Below are 22,701 nucleotides of genomic sequence, written 5' to 3'. Positions count from 1 at the left end.
ATTCAGAATAAAAGCAATTCAGAAGAAACCAGAAGAAACAATACATAAAAAAATGAAATCCTTAACAACAAGCATACTTTTTTCCATTCTCCTCTTAATCACCTTGTTAACCTCCTGTATCCAATTATCAGAATCCAAGAGAATAATCTCTCAACATGATCAAGATGACATTCACTTGGTAATTCAATTACATTTTGGAAATGGTAAACCTAAAGTAACTGTTCATAAGGGTCCTGTTTATACCAAAGGGTTGAAAACCAATCCATTCAAATCACCTGAAATTATGCAAGAAAGTCAAGATATTATTCAACAAGCCAAGAAAGTAATTCCAAAAAAGGTTGAAACTGGAATTGCTAATGATTTCTTGGGATTTGCTGAAAAACTCAATACCATGTATAAGGCAATTCCTGATGAAGAGAAGACAAAGGCTGTTAAGGATAAACTTATGAAATATATTGAGAGTTTGACAAAGAAGTCTTCACATCCAACATCTGACATTTTGAAAGGTTCCTTGAATGACATTTCTAAAGAATCTACTTCAAGAAAGTCCTCAAAGATGAGAAGAAACAAGAACGGTGGGGCTTCAACTCTCTTTATCGGCAAAAAATTCAAAGATACTTTCAGAAAGGTTTCAGATAAAACCAAAAGTTTCGTCTCTAAAGCTCAGCAAGCATGGAATGAAAAAGCAGGTCAATTCATAGACAATATCGGTACCTACTCTGACAAGGTCAATTCCATTGGTTCCAAACTCACCACCGACATTTCCCAAGAATTACAAAACCTTGGATTTCCCAAACTTGCAAATTTTGCTCTCGACTTGGGAAAAGGAATTCAAAAATTCTCCTCAACTAAATTAGGACCTCTCGAAGGTAAATTAAAGGACAAAGTCATTCCGTTCATTAAGAACACCTCAGGAAAGATTAAGGAAACAATTGGCTTAATTAAGGGAACTATTTCACAATTCAAAGCTTTCAAAAATGTGAAATTCCCAAAAAAGTTCAAAGATATAAAGAGTTCTATTGCACAATTTAAGGAAGCAGCCAAGAATTTCAATGGAAAGATTGTGAAGGAGAATGCTGGAAAGATTAGAGGAAATATTAAGCAATTGGTTGGAAGTTTCAAGAGAAAGAAATAAAAATAATATTATCATTGTAATCAGGATTTCCTTTTTATTGAGATGAGTGGTAACACTGTAAAACAAGATAAAAAATGAGCTCAAACCAAGTTGCAGGAGTTGACTTGTCAACCATAAAGAAAATCATCATAAAGAGAGGTTGTTTAGAATCCCTACCATGCAAGCATGCTTTCACTCTTATTGGAAAGGATGATTCCACCATTGAAAAAGGACCAACAGGTGCAATTCATGAATTGATTCAAAAAGCAAAACAATTAGGAATTACCATTGAAAATAAAAGCCATTTGGATGTTTAAATGTTCAATAACAAGTTGTTATTATTATTTAGATAAATAGATAAATTAAGAAATAAGTTAATATTTCATTTTGAGGCCTCTCTTGGCAGAGAATTCATTGAGCCAAGCGGTAATTTCCTTAACTTCCAAAGCTCTGGCCAATCTGACACTTTGTGGGTCCAAAGGATTTGAACTTCTGAGATCCAAATGGTGAGCACCACCTTCAATGTAAACAACCTTAACCTTTTCATTAACTTTCATTCCTGGCAAAACGCCACCACCATGCCATGGATCCAAATCACCATTTGAAAAGACAATATTAGTAGCTTCCAAAATAGCTCTCTTACCACCATAGTTAGTAATAGCCCAGTTGGTTCTTGGAGTAACCTTCCACTTTTGTTGACAATAAGAAATCCATGCTTGGAGATCCCAAGGAGCAGGAATGAACATGTCAGTTTGAGGATAATTACCAATTGGCATGACCATTTCATTACATGTTTGATATTCCCATCCGTCATCACCCAAACTTGGAGAATCTGGTTGAGTCAAATTATTACAAGTACTAGTTCCAGTATAATTATAATAAACATTGGCACCTTCCAAAACAGCCTTAAGATAGGTATCAGTAGTGACCTTTTCAGAAGCCATAATGGTACTAATTCTGTCACAAATAACTTGAATTGGATAACCTGGGAGAGGCATTAAAAAGTTGGCTGGATATGGATAATCAATCATTGGCAAGGTATTGTAAGCTTGAGTCAACCAACTGATCAATTGATTTACATCTGCTGAAGTTCTAATACCAGGTGAACAAATCCTGAATTGAGAAGAGAGCTTTTGCAAAATTTGAGGATTATTGTTTTGATAGTATTGATTCAAAATGCTCAAACCATTCTTAATGACAGCGTCACAAGTTTCATGGTACTTGGCCAAATTGCTTGACTTTTTGAAATCTTCAGTACAAATTTGATTGTAAACATTTGGAGCAGTCAAACCAGTGAATTGGAAGATTGGAGCACTAGCAGCAATAGCACCGTCCACAATGTGAGGGTACTTCATACGCCACCAACTACTCAGCATACCACCATAAGATCCTCCAAAGGCAATAACTGGGTTAGTTCTCTTTTCATCCAATCCAAACATTTCAGTAATGAAATAAGAATAATCAGCAAGAGCTTGTTCACTGCTCAACCACTTGATATTCTCAGGAGTGAATGAATTAACAGGTCCAAAAGGATTACTGACACCATAATAACGATGTTCAACAAAAATAATCAAGGCATTGAATTGTGGAGCAGTGTCAAACATCAATCCAGTATTTTCATAAAAAGTCACAATATCTCCCTCATTACCAGTATAGAAAAAGATAGGAGTAGATGGTGTCATCTTTCCAACAAAGGAATCACAAACCAAATAACGTTGTTTAAAAGTCTTGTCATTGGTAAAATCAAAATGATCCAATTTTTGATCGAAATATAAAGTCTTGTATGGTGGAAGTGCAGAGGCCATTCTTGTAGACTTATTGGATTGTTTTCTAGAGAGCATGGATACTGGATCTCTCTTTAATAAAAAAACTCTCTCCGATGATGATGCATCAGCCGATGATCCGCAAATCATCAACGCAATCATCAATGCGACGGCAACGAGCAGTGAAGAGAGTTGCATTTTTTTTTCAGGGTTTTTTTAAATTTTTTATTTTTTTGTAATTTTTTTTATTGTGAAGATTCTTGAAACGCTCCGAATAAGAGGAGTTTTTGAGGAGTTTTATGGGAGATAGAGTTCAGTAAGACAAAGTTTATTTGTTTTTTAAGCGAGCTTCAACGGCACTGAGCATTGAGAGTGCTTCTCTTTGTTGTTGAATGGTCTTATCATCTGCTCTAGGTCCTTCAAAAAAGGCAAGTGGTCTATGAGTTTGAATATCCATGTATCTCAATGCAACCTCTTCAACAATTGCAATTTGAATATAATCACTTGGATAACTCAAACTCAAATATTCATCCAAATCTTGCACAAGTTCTTCCTCCAATCGAGAAGTAACTTGTTGATCTGCCTCATCATCATCATTAAACGATCGTCTAGCAATGCTACTCAATATAATTTCCTTCAACTTTATCAAGGCAGTTTTAAAATCCTTTCCGACCATATTATTCACCACAACAGCTTCCAACAGGAAGAAACTCACTGGATATCTTCCCTCTCTTCCCCACAAATAATCTCCAGGAATTTGAGTGAGAGAATAAATCTTGCCATTGATAATGTCGGCTTGGTAGTGTACACCTAGATGGAGTGTTGGTGAAATCAATCGTTGAGTGGAGGTCAATTGACTAGTTGTAAGTGGTGTGAATGAAGTGTTTGATTGTTGAGACATTTTTTTGATTTTTGTCAAACTGGAGGAATTGTATCGGGTTTTATTTAATTAAAAGTTTTCCACATAATTGTGGAAATGCATGATTTTCACTCAACGAACTGTAATTTAATAATCCTGACAGATTATCTCTCAATAACGACTCTCCGTATTGCCTTAATTCCCAAGTTCCACACCAACCACCAACCTCAATTCCCTAGCCACACATTCTCAACAATCGCCACATGAAAATTGAGCAGTACAATATTCAATGCTTGAAACAGAACTTTTTACAGCTGTTCTTCAACCAAGTGTTTAAGGAAGAAAATTCGCCAAAAATATTAATCTTCAAATCAGCAAAAAAAAAGAATGAACATCATTTATCCGCACCATCATCACAAAGTTAGCCTTGTGTTGGTGATGCTTTTGGTTGTATCCATGTTGATGATGAATCAACAACAACAAGTAAGGGCTGCGGAATTAACTTCTTCAGAAAAGACAGCCATTTTGAATGCCCACAATTCCGCACGTTTATCAGTGGCTCCGACTCCACTTAACAAGTTAGCAGCCTTGGAATGGAGTGATGAATTGGCATCTAGGGCAGCTTCTTGGCTTACTAAATGTGCTGCAGGACCATCAAGTAATTCTCTCAATTTGGGCGTAAATATTCATGTCAGTATGAAGGGAAATATGTCAGTGGTGGATATTGTGAATGAATGGACTTTAGAATCTTCTAAATATGACTTTACAAATAATTATTGTTCTGTAAGTGTTTATGATTTACAATTAAGGAAGCTTATGTTTAAAGAGTGGTGATTGCCAACATTATATTCAAGTTGTCTCAGCAGCTTCCACCAAAGTCGGGTGTTCCAGAGCTACCTGTGCAAAAGTGTTCAACAAGCCAGAATTGAATGGAGCTACCTTGATTGTTTGTAATTATTCACCTAAACCAAATGTATTAGATAGACCATATGTAAAATTACCAGTGTGTCCAACACCTAATTGTGGAAATGGTGCTTGTAAAGCAGTTACACTCTCAACTGCTCAATGTGTCTGTAATACTGGCTACATGACTGTGAATATGTCAGCTCCATGCTCAGCTTGCTCTAATACCAAATATAGTGGTGCAAGTTGTGATAAATGTGCTATCGAAGGAATGGTGTATCCACTTTGTTTGAAATGCTCTGATAATTTAATATATGCTAATGGAATATGTATTACAAAGGTTCCAAATTGTGGAAAGCAAGGTTGTGGAAATGGTACATGTTCTTATTCATCTGCCTATACTCCTTATTGTACTTGTACTAAGGGTTATACTACATTGGGAAACAATAGACCATGTACTGATTGTGCAGAAGGTTTCCAATTGTCTGATGATTCAACAACTTGTCAAAGAATTTGTCCATCTAATTATTATGGTACAGATTGTCAATATTTTAAACCTGCTGCTCAATGTATCATTCCTCCAAAGACTTTACTAAGTGGATGTTCTGATCATGTTAATTACATGATTAGCACTGATGATTTAATGAGTCAAGTGATTTCAACAAGTCCAGCAGATTTTCAATCTAAAATGGCCTTGTCAGTTTCCACAAAAATTACAACACTTTACAAGAAGAATTCTGAATTACTTGACAGTGTTGGATACAAGAATTGTGGAGATTCATGCAAAAAGGGTCTTTTAAGAGTATCCTGTTTGAAAACATTCAAATCTTGTTCAATCAATTCAACCAATGTTTTATCTCAACCATTGTGTAACAATGCTTGTAAGAATATTGTAACAAGTGAAATGGGATTATCTTCTAACATGGCTACCGATTATTGTTCAACACTGAATTCCACCAATGATTGTTTCTCAGCCAATTCCACTCAAGCTATTAAATGTTTTGGCTTACCTTCAGAAAATCCACTTGCATGTTCAGGTCGTGGCAAATGTGGTAGTACAGATACATGCATTTGTAATCAAGGATATACAGGAGATAGATGTCAAAGCTTAGTTTGTTTCCAAAAAGCATCCACTGATCCATCAGTGTGTTCTGGAAATGGTAAATGTATTGGACCAGACAATTGTATCTGTAAAGAAAGATTTTCAGGTGAAATGTGTGATATTCCAACATGTAATGGAAGAACTGAAACTCAAGGTGGTTGTTCGTTCCGTGGTAAATGTTCAATGGAAGGCAAATGCACATGTACTGGTAACTTTGAAGGCCAATCATGTTCCAATTGTAAGGATGGATATACTGGTGTTGATTGTAAAATTCCAATTTGTGGTCAATTGCCTGCTAATGATAAGAATGTATGTGGTGGAAGAGGCATTTGTACACAACCTAATACATGTGCATGTACTGATGGATATACTGGTCCAAATTGTGCTACTTTTACTTGTAATGGAGTTGGAAGATATGATTCTAATGTCTGCTCCAAAAAAGGAAAATGTATTGCTAAGGATCAATGTGTTTGCTATGGTAATTATGATAATTCCACTTATTGTTCAACCTGTTTACCTTCCTTCAATGGGGAAGAATGTAAAACTCCACGTTGTAGTTCAGACACTTGTAATAATCGTGGTAATTGTACTCAACAATTGAAATGTTTATGTGAAGAGAGATTTACTGGACCTTTCTGTCAATCATGTGCAAATGGATTTGTTGGTGTTGATTGTGAAATTCAATGTTCTCCTGCATTGACATGTTCTAATAGAGGAATTTGTTTGAATGATGGTACTTGTAAATGTTCAGGTCACTCAATTGGTGCAAATTGTTCACAATGTGCCCAAGGATGGTATGGAAGCAAATGTGATTTCAGCGTTGTTGATAACTTTGAATTATCTGAAAAGGCTGATATAGTCTATGGTACTGTTTATTCCACTATCAAGTCAATTATTCCATGTCAAGATTTAATTAGACCAGATTCAATTGATTTTATTGGAAAGGGAGCAATGTGTATGTTGAATGGTGAATCTAAATTAACTATTATCCTTGGATATAGTTCATCTATTTCAATTGGTCAAAATTTATCATTAAGCGTTTATCCACAATCATCTGAATCTATTTCCATAACCATCAAGCAAGGATCCTTCAAACCACAATCACCTGAAGCACAAATCAACGTTGAAAAATCAGTTGTGTCACGTGGATGCGATAAGTTGTTCATTAGTGCTGCCAATTCTCAATCATTCGATAGAAGACCATTGAAATTCGCATGGCAAGTTGTTTCTGCACCAACCACCGATGATTCTTTAACCCTCAGCTCTTTGATTTCCACTTTCAACAAACCAAATTTAATCTTGGATACTAATAATATGAGTAATGGAACTTATTCTATTCAAGTTACTGTCAGTAGTCCATTGGCTCCAGAAATTACTTCAACTCAAACAATTTCCTTTGTTGTCAGTGAAGATTCTATTCCTAATTTGTCAATTAAGGAAGGAGTTTCAATTTCTAATACTTTGGGATTATTAAACATCATTACACCAGTCATTTCCTATTCCAATAGAGCTTGCAATAAGGGAAGAGGTCGTGTTAAATTCATTTACTCTATGAATAGTGATTATAGCAGTGTTACTAACATTACTAATTTCATTGTTGAGGATGGAAGATTAATTATTGGTCCTGGAAGAACTGTTCTTCCAATGGAAGGTGAATATTATTTCATGCTCACTGCAAGACAAGACGGAGTTCAAGATGTTTCTTTGCCATTTAAAGTAACTGCTTCCTCTGCAGCATTGAAAGTAGCATTTACATTGAGAGATGTAATTCAATCGATGGAAGATCCAGTTTCACTCTCAGTTATTGCTCAAGATCCATCAAAAACCAATGAGGTACAATCCATTGCAATTGACTGTCTTGATTTGGACAGTGGTGACGTTTGTACAAATGGTTCATTCCCACTCGATATTACAAATACCATGAAAATGAGTCAATTAATGGATCCTGGTTCCTATCTTTTCACTGTTACTTATAGAAAGCAAAACAGAACTGCTACTGATTCTCTTAAGGTTACCGTTTTGGAAATTTCAAAGGACACTGTTATTACCTCGTCAATTATGCCTATGGACGGCGTTGATTTATCAGTTGTCAATCCATCAAAGGATTTGGTTTTGAGAGCATTGTTAATTCAACCAGTTGTACTCAGTGATTCCAAATCATTCTTATGGGAATCTTCATCGATTGATTTAACTGGTGTGGAAGTAACAAAGGCATACATTATCATTCCATCAAAATTATTAACTCCAGGTAGCTCCAATGAAATGAAGATTACCATTAAGGATACTGTTATTATTGGAAACACAACTATCGATAAAGAAGGTACTGCTGAAGTGTTCTTCACTGTGAACTCACCACCAACAGTTGGTGAATTACTCGTTGAGCCAAGCTCTGGTGTTTCCCTATTGACAGATTTTAAGGTTTCATGTGGTAATGGTTGGACTGATGCGCAACTTCCATTAACTTATGAATTTAGTACAAGAGGTCCAAATTCCAATTCAGTAAGGACCATTGTTTCGTCACGTTCTGAGACTAGTTTCTATTCATTAAAGTTGGGTATCGTAGGTGTGAATGAAGTATCAGTAACTGTCTATGATGCAATGGGTGCTTCTTCGAGTGCCATTACAACTGTAAATGTTACCGAGGCAACTTTGGACGAAACTGTTGCAACTGCAAATGCTATTGCTGATCAAAGTAATATTCCAGTTTCAGATGGTGCTGCTTTAATTCAATCCATTGCCAATGCTAATTACTCTCAATCAAATGACAGTGAAACGGTTCAACAAGAATTGGCTCAAGTTGCTGATTCAGTTATTAACACCATGTTGAATAATACTCAACAAGAAGCATCTATTACTAGTCCAACCGAATCTCTTGTTGCTTCAACAGCAACTATTTTGGATATTGCAACTGAAAATATGGACATGATGTCATCAAACACTTCAAATTTAATTGCTGATACTTTAATTTCAACTACAACAACAGCTCTGGATAGTTCAATTCCAGTATCTGATGAAACTCTTACACAAACTCAACAAGTAGCTGATACTTTGTTTACTACTTCAAGTGTCAGATCTATTTTACCTTCAAAATTGAAAACTGAGAAACCAACTGAAAAACTTAAACAAGTTTATACTTCATTGGTCAATATTGCTTCAAATCAAAAGGTTCCAGATATGCCAGCCACTATTTTACTTAATAAGGATGTTAAGGCCTACGGAAGAAAGGTTACCAAGTCGTTCTTAAATGGATTGAATGAAACTATATCTGGTAAAAATGGTTTCAAATTGAGTGAAAAGTTCAATCTATTACAAACTTTGTCCAATGTTACTGATTCAGTTGATATTACTCTTAATGTTTTCAAACCAAATTGTTCCAAGGCATTGGCCAATGCTGTTGAATTTGTCATTTCACACTTGAATCAAGCATTGAATGTGAATCATACCGAAAGCATTGCCGAGTTACAAATTGATTCCTCAATCAGTAGCTCTACAAGAAAATTGCGTGGATTGAGAACAATTTCAACAACCACTTATCAATGTTTGAAATGGGACGATTCTGTTGGTGATTATGTTGCAGATGATACCTGCACTGCAACACAAGATCAATCCAGTGGTAGTTATATATTAACTGTTAAGAGCACTGGTACTTTTACTGTATCTTCAGTCAATGATTCTCCTTCGAATAATAATACTGATCCAGGTCTTAATAATAATGCTACTAATGTTGATAATTCAACAAGTAGTAGTAATAATAACACTAACTTTGATAATTCTACCAATGCTAATAATAATAATACTAATGTGGATAATTCCTCCACAAATAGTAATAATACTAATGTTAATAATAATAACAATACAAATATTGATAATTCTACTACTAACAGCAATAACACTAACATCAATAACAATACTAACGTTAACAATGGAAATAATAGCACAAATGTAGACAATTCTACTACATCTAGCAATAATACCAATGCCAGTAATAATACAAATGTTAACAATGGTAACAATACTAATGTTGATAATACAACAAGTGGAAATAACTCAATTATTAGTAATGGTACAAATGTTGATAATTCCTCCACAAATAGTAACAGTTCTATTGTAACAAATAATACATCAACAACTAATACAACAGATTCTGGTGGAAATAATTCAATGAATGGAAACAACACATCCACTTCCAATACTACCAATTCAAATTCCACAAATCCAAACAACAATGTCATTAACAATAATGGAAACAATTCCACTAATTCATCCACTAATCCAGTAGTTAACAATGGTACATCCACCAACAATTCAACCATTGCCAATAACACCTCCAACACAAATTCTACAAACAATAATTCTACCAATCCAATTAATCCTGTTACTCCACAAACAAGTACTACTGCCTATGTTCCTGTTGGTGGAATGGTGAGTGTCAAGACAGCCATGGTGATTACAAAGCCAATTCCAATGGGAGGTTCATTGGTCATGTCACTTCCTGCAGCATTCACACTTACATCTGAAAGTAAACGTGCACTTTCAGATAATTTCATTATAACAGATTCAAAAGGTATTGTCATTCAATTTACTTCAATGAATGTTGATGCCTCCAACAAATTGAATGCAACTCTCGGTCAAACTCTCTCACCAGCAAGTTACACCATCACAATGAAAGTTAAGGTTAATTCTGGAACTAGCTCAACACCAGTTGCTTCAATTTCCACATTTGCAGCCGATGGAACTTCAATTGAAAGAGTTACTGTTGAATTACCAAAGATTATCATACCAACAGTTTCATTGGCAGCTACCTCTTGCAATGTTACGAAAGCAGTGTTAATTTTTGTTTTGGGTTGTATTTTGTTCGTTATTTAACAAAATTTAAATAAAGTTCAAAGAAAATTGTAAAACTACAGTGAATAACCGTTTATTGAATTAAATGAATTCTAAAAAGTTAGAAACCAAAAAAGGTCATTTTGCAAACGTCAACCATTTTAAATATTTTATCATTCGAATGGGAAACTATTAGTATTTTTGGGCAACCATGAACAATACCAAATATGGATATGGACGTGAATTTGTGGAATCAATTTCAAGTGTGAGATTTTTGCACTGACGAAAAGCGGTGAATCAATTTTTCAGGTGGAAAGTTTGGATTCGTTTTCAAAATTCATGGAGGATATTGAAGTGATAGCATTCGAATACGAATCACTTTCTGATAATTTTTCACTGCAAACTAAACTGTAGTGATGTTTCTCTTCCAAAGTAAGGATATCACCATTATTATTGGCAGGTTTTCTCTACACCACCGCTTTATCAATTTTAATCTTTATTTGTTTTGAACAGGATTGTAAAGTGATACACTTCCTGTTTAGGTAACTATTTCGTCAATTTTTTATGGTAAGTTTAGTTTTTATCTAGCTATTTTATGGTTAAGTGACCAAAGTAGATGTTTATACAACAGTAATTTTCACCAGAGCGAGTCACTGCAAAGTCTTATCCTAAACCTTTCGAATAATTGTTTTCCTAAGCCAAATTATTTATCCATTTATTTGTATTCTCAAACTCTTTGAGAGGAATAATTCGGTTGTTTAAAAAGTCCATTTGCAGAACTATCCATTTAAAATTATTGCGAAGGTCGACTTACAATACATACTAGATTAGAATAAAATTCGGTGAGAAACAACATTAAAAAAACAAACGCAACAGCACTTGCTTGTTACCTTTCTCATATAGCAAGGAAATCGATTTCGAATCAGAAGAAGAATCTGGTAAACTAGTGTGTATTGCAAACTAAACCTAACTAATTATTCGAAACCTAATCTAATAACAAAATGCCATCAAATTACACATCCAGAGATCGTTTCACATCTTCCACCGATAAATTCTCCTCCCCATCAAATAATACTAACCTGAAAAGAAGAGAAATGACAAGTGGCAGTTCCTCACCTCATCAAACCTTCACAATCCAACAAACAAACACATTCACAGCTCCAATATCAAATCAAAAACAATGTCTTTTCTATGTGCAGACCTGTCAAGTTAACCAAAATGGAAAGTTAGTTGTCAGCAGAAAGAAAGAAGCAAAAGAAAAACGTAAACGAAACAAGACTAATTCTTCAGTTGCAACATCAGTTTCCAATATGAGTGCATGTTCAGTAGATAATAGTCCAACAGTTGTTGAGTTTAGTCAAATTTCGTCTCCTCCAAAACGAGTCAAGCAAGATCATTATTCGAATGTTGTTTCAACTGTGAGAAACCACAACAATTATCATTGCCAACTAACGTACTACCAATTAGTCCTTCCATTATTACCGAACAATCGGTCAGCTGCTCGACAATTATTCGAAAGCCATTTTCCTATTCTAATGCCCAACTTTCCAATTCTTTTATTTTACCTTCAATGAGTGAATTACTGAAATCGATCGAAGGTGAAACTTTACAAAATGAATCTTTGGTTCTGCCGAATGTCCTTGTCAATGAATAAACTTTCGAATAAACAGTTTACAATAATTTGGGAAATTCTACTAGCTAACCGAAAATCCTTAAAAGAAGTTCTACTACAGATTCGTTTCATTTAGAAGGTCATCCAATATGGAGGTTTAGCTAATGAATGAAATCTCAATTAGGTAAATGGATATTAAGAATCAATTCAACATAAATGTAAGCAGCGATAGATCAGCCCCTTCTTGATTGCAATATTGATGATAGATATTCTAAAGTTACAATTTATTAAAAAATGAAACGAAACAATGCAAATAATGTAAAATCCTCTAAAAAAGCCAAACTGAACCATGATGATGAACCGCTCATCAAGTTTGATCCAAAATTATTCGAAACTGTGCCACAAGAAATTTTAATAGAAATATTTCGTCTTGTTCCTTCCGAAACGTTAACAAATTCTTTGGTTTTTGTTTCCAAGAATTTCCATCAAATAATCTACAATCCACAAAACAGTTTCTTTGATCAAACTTTAGTCTTGTTTCCTTTCGAATACAAAATTCCTAATTTTTCACTTGTGAAATGTTTGGAAATGAAAAAGAATTTTCTTGTTGAAAAGAAACATTTTGCAGCTTTAAAAAAACTAAATATTGAAAAATTATACATTCCACTTCAAGAAGATTTCGAATACTTGCCAATTATAGAAAATTATTTTTCAAATTTAAAATATTTATTTTTTGGACAAATACTTAATGATGAATTATGGAAACTTTTACAGAAATTACCAAATTTGCAAGTGTTAAAGGTTGTAGATTTGGAAGAATCAGAATTTGAAAATGCAAATTTAAATTTGACTGATTTGGAAGTCGTTATGGATTATTCATATGCCACTTATGGATATGATGAAAATGGACCATTGAATTTTAACAAAACAGTGCAAAGTATATTCAAATCTTGTCCTAAATTGGAAAGAATTCAATTCCATGCTGATTCTTTCTATATCAATTTAAGTTTATTATACAAGATTATTACAGATCATTGGAAACAATTGGAATTGATAACTCTTTCCATTTTGGAAGATGTCGATCCTAATACAGATTCTGAACCAAATCAAGTTCAAAAAATAGATTTCGATTGTTCATTCCTCGCGGTGAGAGCCAACAAGAGTATGGCAATTGTTCTCAAATATTTATTTCCAAATTGTGAAATTACAATTTTGGAATCTAGCATAAAAGGAAAGAAAATTACAAGAGAACTTTTGGAAAAGAGAAAGATCTTGAAACATGAGAATGATTTGCAAATTTTGGAAAATCTACTCGTCAAAGCTGCAGAAGATGAAGACGATCAAGATGATGATGAAGAGGAGGATGATGAGGAAGAGGAAGAATATGATGAAGATGGAGAAGATGATGGACTCTAACTTTGAATATTTCTCAAATCTTTATTCTGTCATTGTACAATCTCCAATTCCAACAATAACAATGATTAAGGGTAATTCCGTTACAAAATCAATTTCCCGCCAAAATTTATTTCAAAAAAAAAATAAAAAAAAATGAAAAAACGTGAAAGCACAACAAATCCAACGAATAAGAGGAAAAAATCAAAAGCAAATGAAGATGACGATGAAAACCTCGTCATATTTAATAATTTCATCGAAAAGATTCCTCGGGAAATCTTGATTCATATTTTGCAATTTGTTCCGAAGGAGACGAGAGTTTGCAATTTGGTTCATGTTTCGAAAATGTTTCATGAAGTAATGGTTGATCCGGAGAGTGAGTGTTTTAATGATGTGATTGTCAGGTATCCATTGAAACGTGCCATTCCGAATATGTCCTTGGTGAGGAGTTTGAAATTTGCGAGGGAGTTTGTTCCTGATGAAGAGGAAGATGATGAAAATTTGAGTAAATTGAATAGAGTGGAAAGATTGAGGATTCCGCTTATGGATGATTATTACTTTTTGCCATTTATTGAAAAGTATTTCAAAAAGCTCAAGTACTTGTATTATGGATATGTGTTTTCTGACCAAGTTTGGAAGATTGTGAAAAAGATACCGAGCTTGGAGGTGTTGAGAGTGTTTGATTTTGCAGATTTAGAATGTGGATGTGAAGAAAAGTTGGCATTGACTGAGTTGGAAGTAATTGAGAATTTCTCTTATGCCACTTATGGATATTCTGAGAATGGACCACTAAATGTCTATGGATCGTTGGATGTTATTTTCAGTTGTAGTCCTAATTTTGGTAGGATAATGTTCCATCCAGATGCTTTCTGTGTGAATATTAGTCAAATATACAAGATTGTGACAAGATATTCCAAACAATTAAAATCAGTGACTATTTCTGTTATGGAGAATTCAGAAGAGGAAGAGAATGCTGATCAATATATTGTTCAGAAAGTGGAATTTGACTGCTCATTCCTTAAATTGAAAGCCGACAAGGCAATGGCAATAGTTCTGAAATATTTATTCCCAAATTGCAAGATTACTAAATTGTCGTATCCATATGGAAAGGCAATCACCACTTCTCTATTGAAAAGTAGAAGAATTTTGAAGAATAATAGTGATTTGAAGGAATTGGATGTGTTACTTACCAATTCTTTAAGAACGCCTCATGAAACTAAAGAAGAGGAAGAGGAATTTGATGAAGAAATCAATGTTGGACAAACACAAGAAGATAACACAAGTGATGAAGACGAGGAAGACGAAGAAGACGAAGAAGAAGAGAACGAGGAATAATATGAAATAGCAAATCAATAATTTATTCTTCATCGACCAATTCAGTTGCATCATGTCTACTAGCATTAATATTACCTTTCATGAGTTTTTGCTTTCTTCTTCTAATCATGCAACAGTAAAAAACGAGACCACACGTAACAATGCAACAAACAAACAAGCATACTAAAATCAACACAACAACCACTACAAAGTTTCTCAATTTGGTGGCACTTTCTCCTGGATAACTGTAAATTGAAATTACATCCAAAGTATTGAGCTCACATTTTGGTTTAAAATCAAAACTTGGATCCAAACATGCAATTGGATTCAAATTAATGGCCATTTTAAATTCTCCATCACTTTTCATATCATCATCAATCTTTAAACATGCAGGAGTTGAGTCAGCACCAACTGACATGGAACAAAGATGATAATCTTCCTTCACTTGCACACAATTTCTAATCAATATTTTATCATTAGGTCTGTAGACAGTTGCAATGGTAATGGAATTGCCAGAACTTTGAAGCTTGACAAAGGTTGCATTGGCGTCAACACATTTAGAATCTTGAATATCAAAGGTTTGGAAATCACCCATGATGAAGGAATATTCAGGGAAGGTAGAGTTTTTAAAGTCATCCATCTTGATGGCTGAACTGTGGATCTTGTTCATTACATTTAGTGTGGATCCGAGGAAGGATGTAGCTGTAACCATGCTACTTGCCATCATCAAGATGACGCAGAGCAGCAATACATAAATAGGACTGGTTGAGCTGGTTGTGAACATTTTTTTTGAGGAAATTGGTTGTGGGCTATTTACAGAATTTTATTTTAAATTACAACATGTTTGGTGATATCTATTTGATTTCCAAATAGATTCCATTATTGTTTTGTCTTGCATACTTGCTCTTTTTTGGATTTTAAATAATTATAAAAATTAAATTTGAATAAAATACGAAAAGATCTATGAAAATGCAATATTGCAGAAATTATTATTGAACTTTTTTATTGAAGAAACTAAATTCCATTGACTTGCTACTCTTCAAAGCTCCTAACGATTTGTGATCTGATGCTTTGCTGGCCGCAAAGGCCTCCTTCAATTTGTATTCAATCTTTAGTCCAATTTCTTTCAATTTATCATCCAAACTTCCACCATATAAAAGAGATTTTTGTTTGATTGAAAGAGTTCCATGATGATTTTGATTTTCCAAAGTGTACCACAAACACAATGTGATATCATTCAAAATGATGAGTGAAAAATTACTACTTCTCTCATTAATGCAATGGAAAATTGTTGGATTTGAAGTGACTGGTGTGAGTAATTGTTGCTGAGAGAGGTAGGATAAATCAGACGAAAGTCTTCCCATTGGAGTATTCGAACTGGAAATGTAGTGCATTGAGGTTGGTCTTCGATTTTTGGTTCCTCTTGGTGCCTCCACAACTGAGAGAGGACTCTGAACGATAGATGCTGGATCAACTGATGATTTTTCAAGAGAATCGAATAATGAAAACTCTTCTACAAGTTTAGAAAAGGCAAGTGAGCTAGTTTTGAAATCGACAATCAAATTGGTTAGATATTTCAAATTTCCTTGATCGATTTCAGAAACAACTGGTGTATGATTACTGAGCATTGATTCTCTTCTCTTTGGTGATTTCTTCATTGATGATCTTCTTCTACTGGGTGAGATTGGAGTTTCAATTTCACTTCCTCTTCTAGATCTTGTCATGTCAATATGTACTTCATCGATGAGAGGAGTAGCCCCATTCAATGTCGATAAAGCAGGTGGCGATGATGATAATGAAGTGCTAGTTGTACATGTCATTGCAGGAGCTGATTGAGTATTTCCTCCCAAAGTATGATGACTGGAAATCTCATCGTCTGCAAGAGTTCCTCTTGATCCAGTACTGGTTGGTGTTGTAGAAAGGAGAATATTTCCATCCAATAGAACTGGAGGTGTTGATGTTGAGCTATGAGATTGATTGGAGAATGGACTTGTTCCCATCAAATCAGTTGAGCTCTGTAAAGTTGGAATAGTCATCATTGTTGAGCTGTTTTGATTCGTTTCTTGACCTATCATTTTCGTTGTACTATTCAATGGAGGAGATGGAGGTAATGAACTATCATTAGAATGATCAAACGAATCTGCATTCGATTTCTTTCTGGATCTTCTACCAATTGATGAGAAGAATTCCTTAACCTTAGAGGACATATTTGAGGATTTCTTCTTTTCTGGAGTTTTAGGAATTTGTCCAGAAGAGCTCGATGGAACCAGCAGACTAGTGTTAATTTCCAAAGGAGAGGAAGGAGTTCTCTCGTGTTGCCTCTTTACATCTGTTGATAGAGTCTTGATATGAGATTTGGCAGTAGATGGTTGAGTAGCAGTTGAAGATGGGAGTGGAGTTGCTGAAGAACCTCTCCTAGGTAATTCTGAATGATCTGGAATTTCACTAGTGGTCGATCTTCTGCCATTCATGAATTTTTCAATATTCTCTCCATCTGTAAATCTCCTTGACATGATATCTTGAACGCTGAATGCTTCCACAATCGATTCCCGCATTGATTCTTCCTTTTTCAAATTAATTGCAGAACTTGTGGATGAAATTAATTGTTGCTGTTGTTGACCTTCTTTCATATATTGTTTTCCAAAGAAGGAAAAGTTATTTTTCGATAATCTTCTAGCTTCCTGACCTCTGGGTGATGTTTTTGGAACCATCATGGATGAAAATGTCATTGTTGTTCCAATAGAAACATTCGAATACTTGTCTCCTCCAAAAGTGAATGATTTGCTAAAGAATGAAGATTTTGAAAAGTTATTTTCATGTCCACTACTGCTATTGCCACCTCCTGATGAAGATGCCAGATGGAATGAAGTTCTATTTCCACTCATACTCAAAGTTTCTAAATTTGAATAATTGAAAACACTAGAAATATCTCCATAATTTGGTAAACTGACTCTAGGAAGAAATTGCTGAAATTCCTTCTTGTTTAAACTGCTAATGGTGTGATGATGATGTTTTGGAGCTGTTGACGTCTTTGGTTCATCCTGAACTATAGAATTCCTAGTAGAAGAATTGAATGTGAAACTATTGTTTGCTCCATTTCGTGGGGACACTAGTGGTGATTGATTAGTTGTGGAATTGATTAGAGATGCACTGGGCACAATCTGATTAGTTTCTGATGCATTGTTAATTGCACTATTATTCAGTGAATTGGAAGAAGTAATGGAAAGAGCACTATTTTCATAATTTACAGAAGTGTTCAAAAAATCACTCAATCCAACTGTACTTCCACTCGTGTAATAAGTTGACCACCTAGAATGTTGATTCTTCAATCGAGGAGAAACAATCAATGAAGGAGAATTCTCATTTACAGGTCCTGTAAATTGAGGAGACATTAGCTTATCATTAAAACCTGGTGAATTTAACGAATCTACACCTGTCAATGATGTGTTTTGCAATCTTGTCGAATACTTGACAAGATTTGGATCCACAAAAATCATTTCATTACTCGTATTGGACAAGATGCATATTTCCACTCCTGTTATCATTCCACTATTAGAATTTTCATTTAAAAATGTAAGTTTTAAAGATTCTGCCCCAACAGAATTTAAAGTATTATTCGAAAGGGTAGATGAAGGAGTCGTGATGGAATTTTGAGTGTTTTTCCTATTAATTTGACTTAATTTGATGGAAGGAGGTGGCATGACGAGTCTATCCAATTCTTCCGACGATAATGAAGCAGAATTCGCATTATTTCCATCAATACTATTCGAATTTCTACTACCTTCTTCCAATAATAAATTGGACGAAACTAGAGCCTCCCCTTGATTAGAAACTCCTTCATCATCACCTATTTGTTCCGAAACTCCACAATTATTATTCATTGTTGTATAATTATTTGTATTCCTTTGAAAATTCAATAATTGTAACAAGTCAACATTTTCCTGTTGTAAAATTTGATGACAAAGTTCGTTTGCAATTGCTCTGTGTTCATGGGAAATAACAGCATTAGAGATGGACTCCCCTGAGATGAGCAAATTCGCTGTCAGTTGTTTGTTTTTGCAGGAAGTGCCACTCATATTTTTTTTGAATGATATTTGACAGTTTTTAAACAAGTTTTGGAGGGAAGCTAAAATAGATTGAATGGTTATTGAGTAGTTTGATATCTCTGTTTATGAAATTTGTATGCATCATCATTTGTGGATGACGAATCTTCATTTAAATTCGATGAACAGAAAACTGAAATCGCGATTAGCAAACTAAACTTTGAATAAAAAGAGAGAAATGATAAATCTCTTTACTTTTGTTGTTGGATGAATTCTTCCAATGTTGGAAGGAGATGAGGTTCTTTAGAGTGAATAACATTGGAAAAGATTGAAAGATTAGTTTTCTGTGAGGTGCCATACATATTCTTCACATTATTGGCAGCATTCTTATCGTTAATGATAGAGAAGAGAACAATCTTAAATTTGTCCTTGTAATTTTCACTGGAGAGAACTTCTTTGAAGAGAGTAGCAATGTGAAATGTTGGATTCGAATAAGCACCTGCTCCAATTGCACTAATCACCAAAGAATCGTGACCTTTTTGAAGAGCAATCTCAATAAAGGATGAAATCTTCTTTTTCATACTTAATGTGAGCTTTGAATCTAAAAAGCATTCCACAATATCCTTTCCATTCTCATCCTTTCCAATTACTCGATTTTCCACAGGTGGATTAGCATAAGCAGCCATAGATAACATTGAAATATTTACAATACTCTCCAAAAATTGATAACCATCCTTGGCTGATTTTCTAATAACAAAACAATCACCTACATAAGCACCTCCAAATTCTGGTAAAGGATAGGACCATGATCTACCATCATCCATCTTGAAAGGATCATCCAATGAGAGAGCTAATGAAGATCTCCTGCACATATCTTCTTCCTGTGCAAAAGAACCTTGCAAATAACCTCCACCAGGATGAGACAAACTTCCATTCACCAACATGAGTGGATTCAACTTGAGTTTGGTCTTTAAGGCAACAGCTGCATCAAGACAATCCGATTCCACCACTTGAAAGATTGTTCCACGATTATTCTTAGAGTCTGATGATGATGATGAAGATTTAGAGGAAGATTTCACAGATGGTTTTCCCATATTAGAAATTGCAGAAAGTGAAGAACAATCAATCCTCTGTGTAGACTTGAGAGACTTCTTCAGAGCATTAAAATCGATATGGACGACTTTACTCTCTACTGATGGTGCTTCTTCATTATTAATTGCTTCCTGATTACTTGAAGAAGTATTATTACTATTACTACTACTACTATTATTGTTGTTATTAGTAACTTCTACATAGTATTTTCCTCTCAATAGTGAAAGGAAAGTTTGCATCTGCACCATCTTATGGAAGGCTCTTCTTACATTGGTAAAATCCCTCCATCCACTAAATTCATAATAATAAAAGTACAAATCAGAGGCTTTGAACAAGTACTTATTCAAGGCTTGAATTAATTCATCCTCTGAAGTGGAGGAAGTATACTTGAGAATGTTTTCATAGTATTCTTGAGCAGGAATAATTTCTCGTGGAGGTTTTGAAGAGGAATTACGTGCCGAGGAGAAGGAAATACCAAGAACAGAGCCAATAGTAGAATTGCTGGAGGAGCCTGATGATGAAGAGTTTGATTTCTTGCCCATCTTGTTAAATTACAGCTTTTTCGAAATTAATAATAATTAACAAATTTAAACGTATCTGTTGTACACTATTATACACTATTAGTTGATAATAACCAATAATATTATTTAAAATTATTGTAATTCGCTCTCGTATGATGAGAAGCGTTAGCTAGTTGTTGTTTGTTGATTTTTTTCATTTCTGAATTTGAAAAATTTTCATTGCTTTAAATTTGAAAATGAAAGCTAAATTATTTGATTCAAAGTTGAATTTGAAATGAAACTGATTATTGTGGACTGGTTACCTTCACTTTTTGTAAAAAATGTTCGAATGAGTTATAAAGCTTACAAAACTTGTTTATATTTAGCAATTAAATCAGTCAATCCATTGGCAAATAGGTCATCATCGTTGACACATCGAGCAACAGCCATGTATTTACCTCCCTTCAAGTAGAATTCTTCCTTTTCCTCAATTTCCAATTCGTGATCTGTTTCAATGCAATCAGAAGTGAATGATGGACAAGCAATGAGGACACGACTTGATTGTTTTGCCAAGAGTCCAAGAGTTTTTGAGGTGTAAGGTTCAAGCCAAGGTTCCTTACCTAATCTGCTTTGGAAACATGTGGAAATTTGGAGAGTTGGTGTGAAATTGGAGGAATAGTCATCACTTGAATCAGATTGACTTCTCTTGTAAGTAAACCATCCAACATTGGTTTCATCTTGGATTAATTCTTCTGCTGTGCAGTTGAATAATTCTTTCAAAATTGCAACACTAGTCTCAAAGGATTGTTGATAGTAGGAATATTGTAAACTCTTCTTTTCTTGGAATTCTTGAGTGACATGACGAACTGGAAGACTGTGATAAGTGAGAAGGAGGTGATCGAATGGTTGATTTTCTCTTTCAGTCTTGGTTCTTTGAAGAGCTTCTTGAATTCTCTTCACATTGGATTTGATAAACATGTCCATCAAATTGAATGTACTATTAAAATGTAAACTTGGAATAGTCAACCATTTCATTACAACACGCATGCATTCTTCATGAGTAGATCCAGTGGTTGCACTTGCATATTGTGGGAAGAGTGGCACCACTACAATATGTGCACAACCTTCAAGCTTTTTCAAACCACTTTCAATTGAAGGTTCTTGATATCTCATGGCCATTTCCACTTGGAATTCACAATTGTCATCATTCAATCCTTTCAAATTTTCACTCACTTTAGAAACCAAACTAGTGGTATTATATTTGAGTGGAGAACATTCTGAATTTGAATAATCCTTATTCTTCCAAATTTCTTGATAGAATCGAGTCGATCTCTTATATCTGAATGGAACAATAATTCCTCTCACCAATAAAAATCTCAACAAGTAGCTCACATCAATCACACGACCATCCATTAAAAATTGAGACAAATATCTGTAAACATAATGATGAGTGGCTTGTGAAGGAGTTCCCAAATTAACAATCAAGACACCAATTTTCTGTTTCTTTGACAAGACATTTTCCTTCTTGACCAATTCATTGACTTGTTGTCTACAATCTTGTTGAATTTCCTTGAAAATCCTTTCAATTTCCTTCTTCTTTTCCTTTGACTTTTTAGAAACTCCAACAATCCACCTTAACATGAATAAACTTCCCAATAATCCACCACCAATAGAACATAGTTGTGTTGTCTTGTTGGTGCTTCCGAAATTATTTATCATTTCCCTCACATATTCCGATGAATTTTTAATCAAATTACCAGAAATTTCTAATGTTGCTGATGTTTCTGCTGCTGAAGATAATGTCATTTGTTTTTTTTCTTTTGGGTTATGAAAATTATATTGCTTACTAATTGTGTGGATGATGAAAAATAAAGAGAATCGAGTTTGCTATAATTGAAGTCCAAATTAAAAAATGCGCCAAAATATTTTATCGTAAATAATTGTTTTATGGTGAATGATTCTTTCTCTTGATGATAATTATTGAATGATATCTTGTTTGAAGAAGATAATCTTGGTCAATTATTGGGAGAGAAAGGAGGAAAGGAGCTTGTTGATATTTTTTACTAAATAATAAAGAAGAAGGAGGAAGATTCTTCGGAGTGACTAATCATGAGAAGGGATAACAGCGAAAATCAAAGTTTGCCTTGTTACTCGACGATTAGTAAATTGATTGGATGGAAATT

The 22,701-nt window shown here is 34.3% G+C and overlaps 10 protein-coding genes across 10 annotated transcripts; 5 read left to right on the top strand and 5 right to left on the bottom strand.

The window, feature by feature from the left end:
* Nucleotides 1-52: 52 nt before the first annotated feature.
* NAEGRDRAFT_63440 (uncharacterized protein) lies at nt 53-1,135 on the top strand (the record flags this gene model as incomplete). Its single annotated transcript, XM_002681506.1, has 1 exon — nt 53-1,135. The coding sequence occupies one exon, from the start codon at nt 53-55 to the stop codon at nt 1,133-1,135; it is 1,083 nt and encodes a 360-aa protein (XP_002681552.1).
* Nucleotides 1,136-1,425: 290 nt separating this feature from the next.
* NAEGRDRAFT_82973 (lysosomal carboxypeptidase) lies at nt 1,426-3,082 on the bottom strand. The gene has a single exon (XM_002681371.1). It carries the CDS (start codon nt 3,073-3,075, stop codon nt 1,489-1,491), a length of 1,587 nt encoding a protein of 528 aa, XP_002681417.1. The 5' UTR covers nt 3,076-3,082; the 3' UTR covers nt 1,426-1,488.
* A 123-nt stretch (nt 3,083-3,205) lies between these two features.
* On the bottom strand, nt 3,206-3,778 carry NAEGRDRAFT_46437 (uncharacterized protein; the record flags this gene model as incomplete). Its single annotated transcript, XM_002681370.1, has 1 exon — nt 3,206-3,778. The coding sequence occupies one exon, from the start codon at nt 3,776-3,778 to the stop codon at nt 3,206-3,208; it is 573 nt and encodes a 190-aa protein (XP_002681416.1).
* Nucleotides 3,779-4,123: 345 nt separating this feature from the next.
* NAEGRDRAFT_30794 (uncharacterized protein) lies at nt 4,124-4,727 on the top strand (the record flags this gene model as incomplete). Its single annotated transcript, XM_002681505.1, has 2 exons — nt 4,124-4,519; nt 4,563-4,727. Coding segments are annotated over 2 exons (561 nt in total), but the record flags the coding sequence as incomplete, so codon positions are not given.
* Nucleotides 4,728-11,566: 6,839 nt separating this feature from the next.
* On the top strand, nt 11,567-12,139 carry NAEGRDRAFT_63436 (uncharacterized protein; the record flags this gene model as incomplete). The annotated part of the gene is made up of 1 exon (XM_002681504.1): nt 11,567-12,139. The coding sequence occupies one exon, from the start codon at nt 11,567-11,569 to the stop codon at nt 12,137-12,139; it is 573 nt and encodes a 190-aa protein (XP_002681550.1).
* A 332-nt stretch (nt 12,140-12,471) lies between these two features.
* On the top strand, nt 12,472-13,593 carry NAEGRDRAFT_63435 (uncharacterized protein; the record flags this gene model as incomplete). The annotated part of the gene is made up of 1 exon (XM_002681503.1): nt 12,472-13,593. The coding sequence occupies one exon, from the start codon at nt 12,472-12,474 to the stop codon at nt 13,591-13,593; it is 1,122 nt and encodes a 373-aa protein (XP_002681549.1).
* Nucleotides 13,594-13,725: 132 nt separating this feature from the next.
* NAEGRDRAFT_63434 (uncharacterized protein) lies at nt 13,726-14,904 on the top strand (the record flags this gene model as incomplete). The annotated part of the gene is made up of 1 exon (XM_002681502.1): nt 13,726-14,904. The coding sequence occupies one exon, from the start codon at nt 13,726-13,728 to the stop codon at nt 14,902-14,904; it is 1,179 nt and encodes a 392-aa protein (XP_002681548.1).
* A 968-nt stretch (nt 14,905-15,872) lies between these two features.
* Nucleotides 15,873-18,764, bottom strand: NAEGRDRAFT_63433 (uncharacterized protein; the record flags this gene model as incomplete). The annotated part of the gene is made up of 1 exon (XM_002681369.1): nt 15,873-18,764. The coding sequence occupies one exon, from the start codon at nt 18,762-18,764 to the stop codon at nt 15,873-15,875; it is 2,892 nt and encodes a 963-aa protein (XP_002681415.1).
* Nucleotides 18,765-19,177: 413 nt separating this feature from the next.
* NAEGRDRAFT_63432 (uncharacterized protein) lies at nt 19,178-20,560 on the bottom strand (the record flags this gene model as incomplete). Its single annotated transcript, XM_002681368.1, has 1 exon — nt 19,178-20,560. One exon carries the CDS (start codon nt 20,558-20,560, stop codon nt 19,178-19,180), a length of 1,383 nt encoding a protein of 460 aa, XP_002681414.1.
* Nucleotides 20,561-20,874: 314 nt separating this feature from the next.
* On the bottom strand, nt 20,875-22,571 carry NAEGRDRAFT_57026 (ferrochelatase). Its single transcript, XM_002681367.1, has one exon. It carries the CDS (start codon nt 22,322-22,324, stop codon nt 20,882-20,884), a length of 1,443 nt encoding a protein of 480 aa, XP_002681413.1. The 5' UTR covers nt 22,325-22,571; the 3' UTR covers nt 20,875-20,881.
* Nucleotides 22,572-22,701: the final 130 nt, after the last annotated feature.

Source organism: Naegleria gruberi (genome assembly GCF_000004985.1).
Source record: "Naegleria gruberi genomic scaffold NAEGRscaffold_6, whole genome shotgun sequence".
Classification (NCBI taxonomy): Eukaryota; Heterolobosea; class Eutetramitea; order Acrasida; family Naegleriidae; genus Naegleria; species Naegleria gruberi.
This window is presented reverse-complemented; position numbering and strand designations above follow the sequence as displayed.

Bases quoted from the DNA above. Each gene is read 5' to 3' on its own strand.
- NAEGRDRAFT_82973 (XM_002681371.1), bottom strand. From the start codon at position 3,075: ATGCAACTCTCTTCACTGCTCGTTGCCGTCGCATTGATGATTGCGTTG.
- NAEGRDRAFT_57026 (XM_002681367.1), bottom strand. From the start codon at position 22,324: ATGACATTATCTTCAGCAGCAGAAACATCAGCAACATTAGAAATTTCT.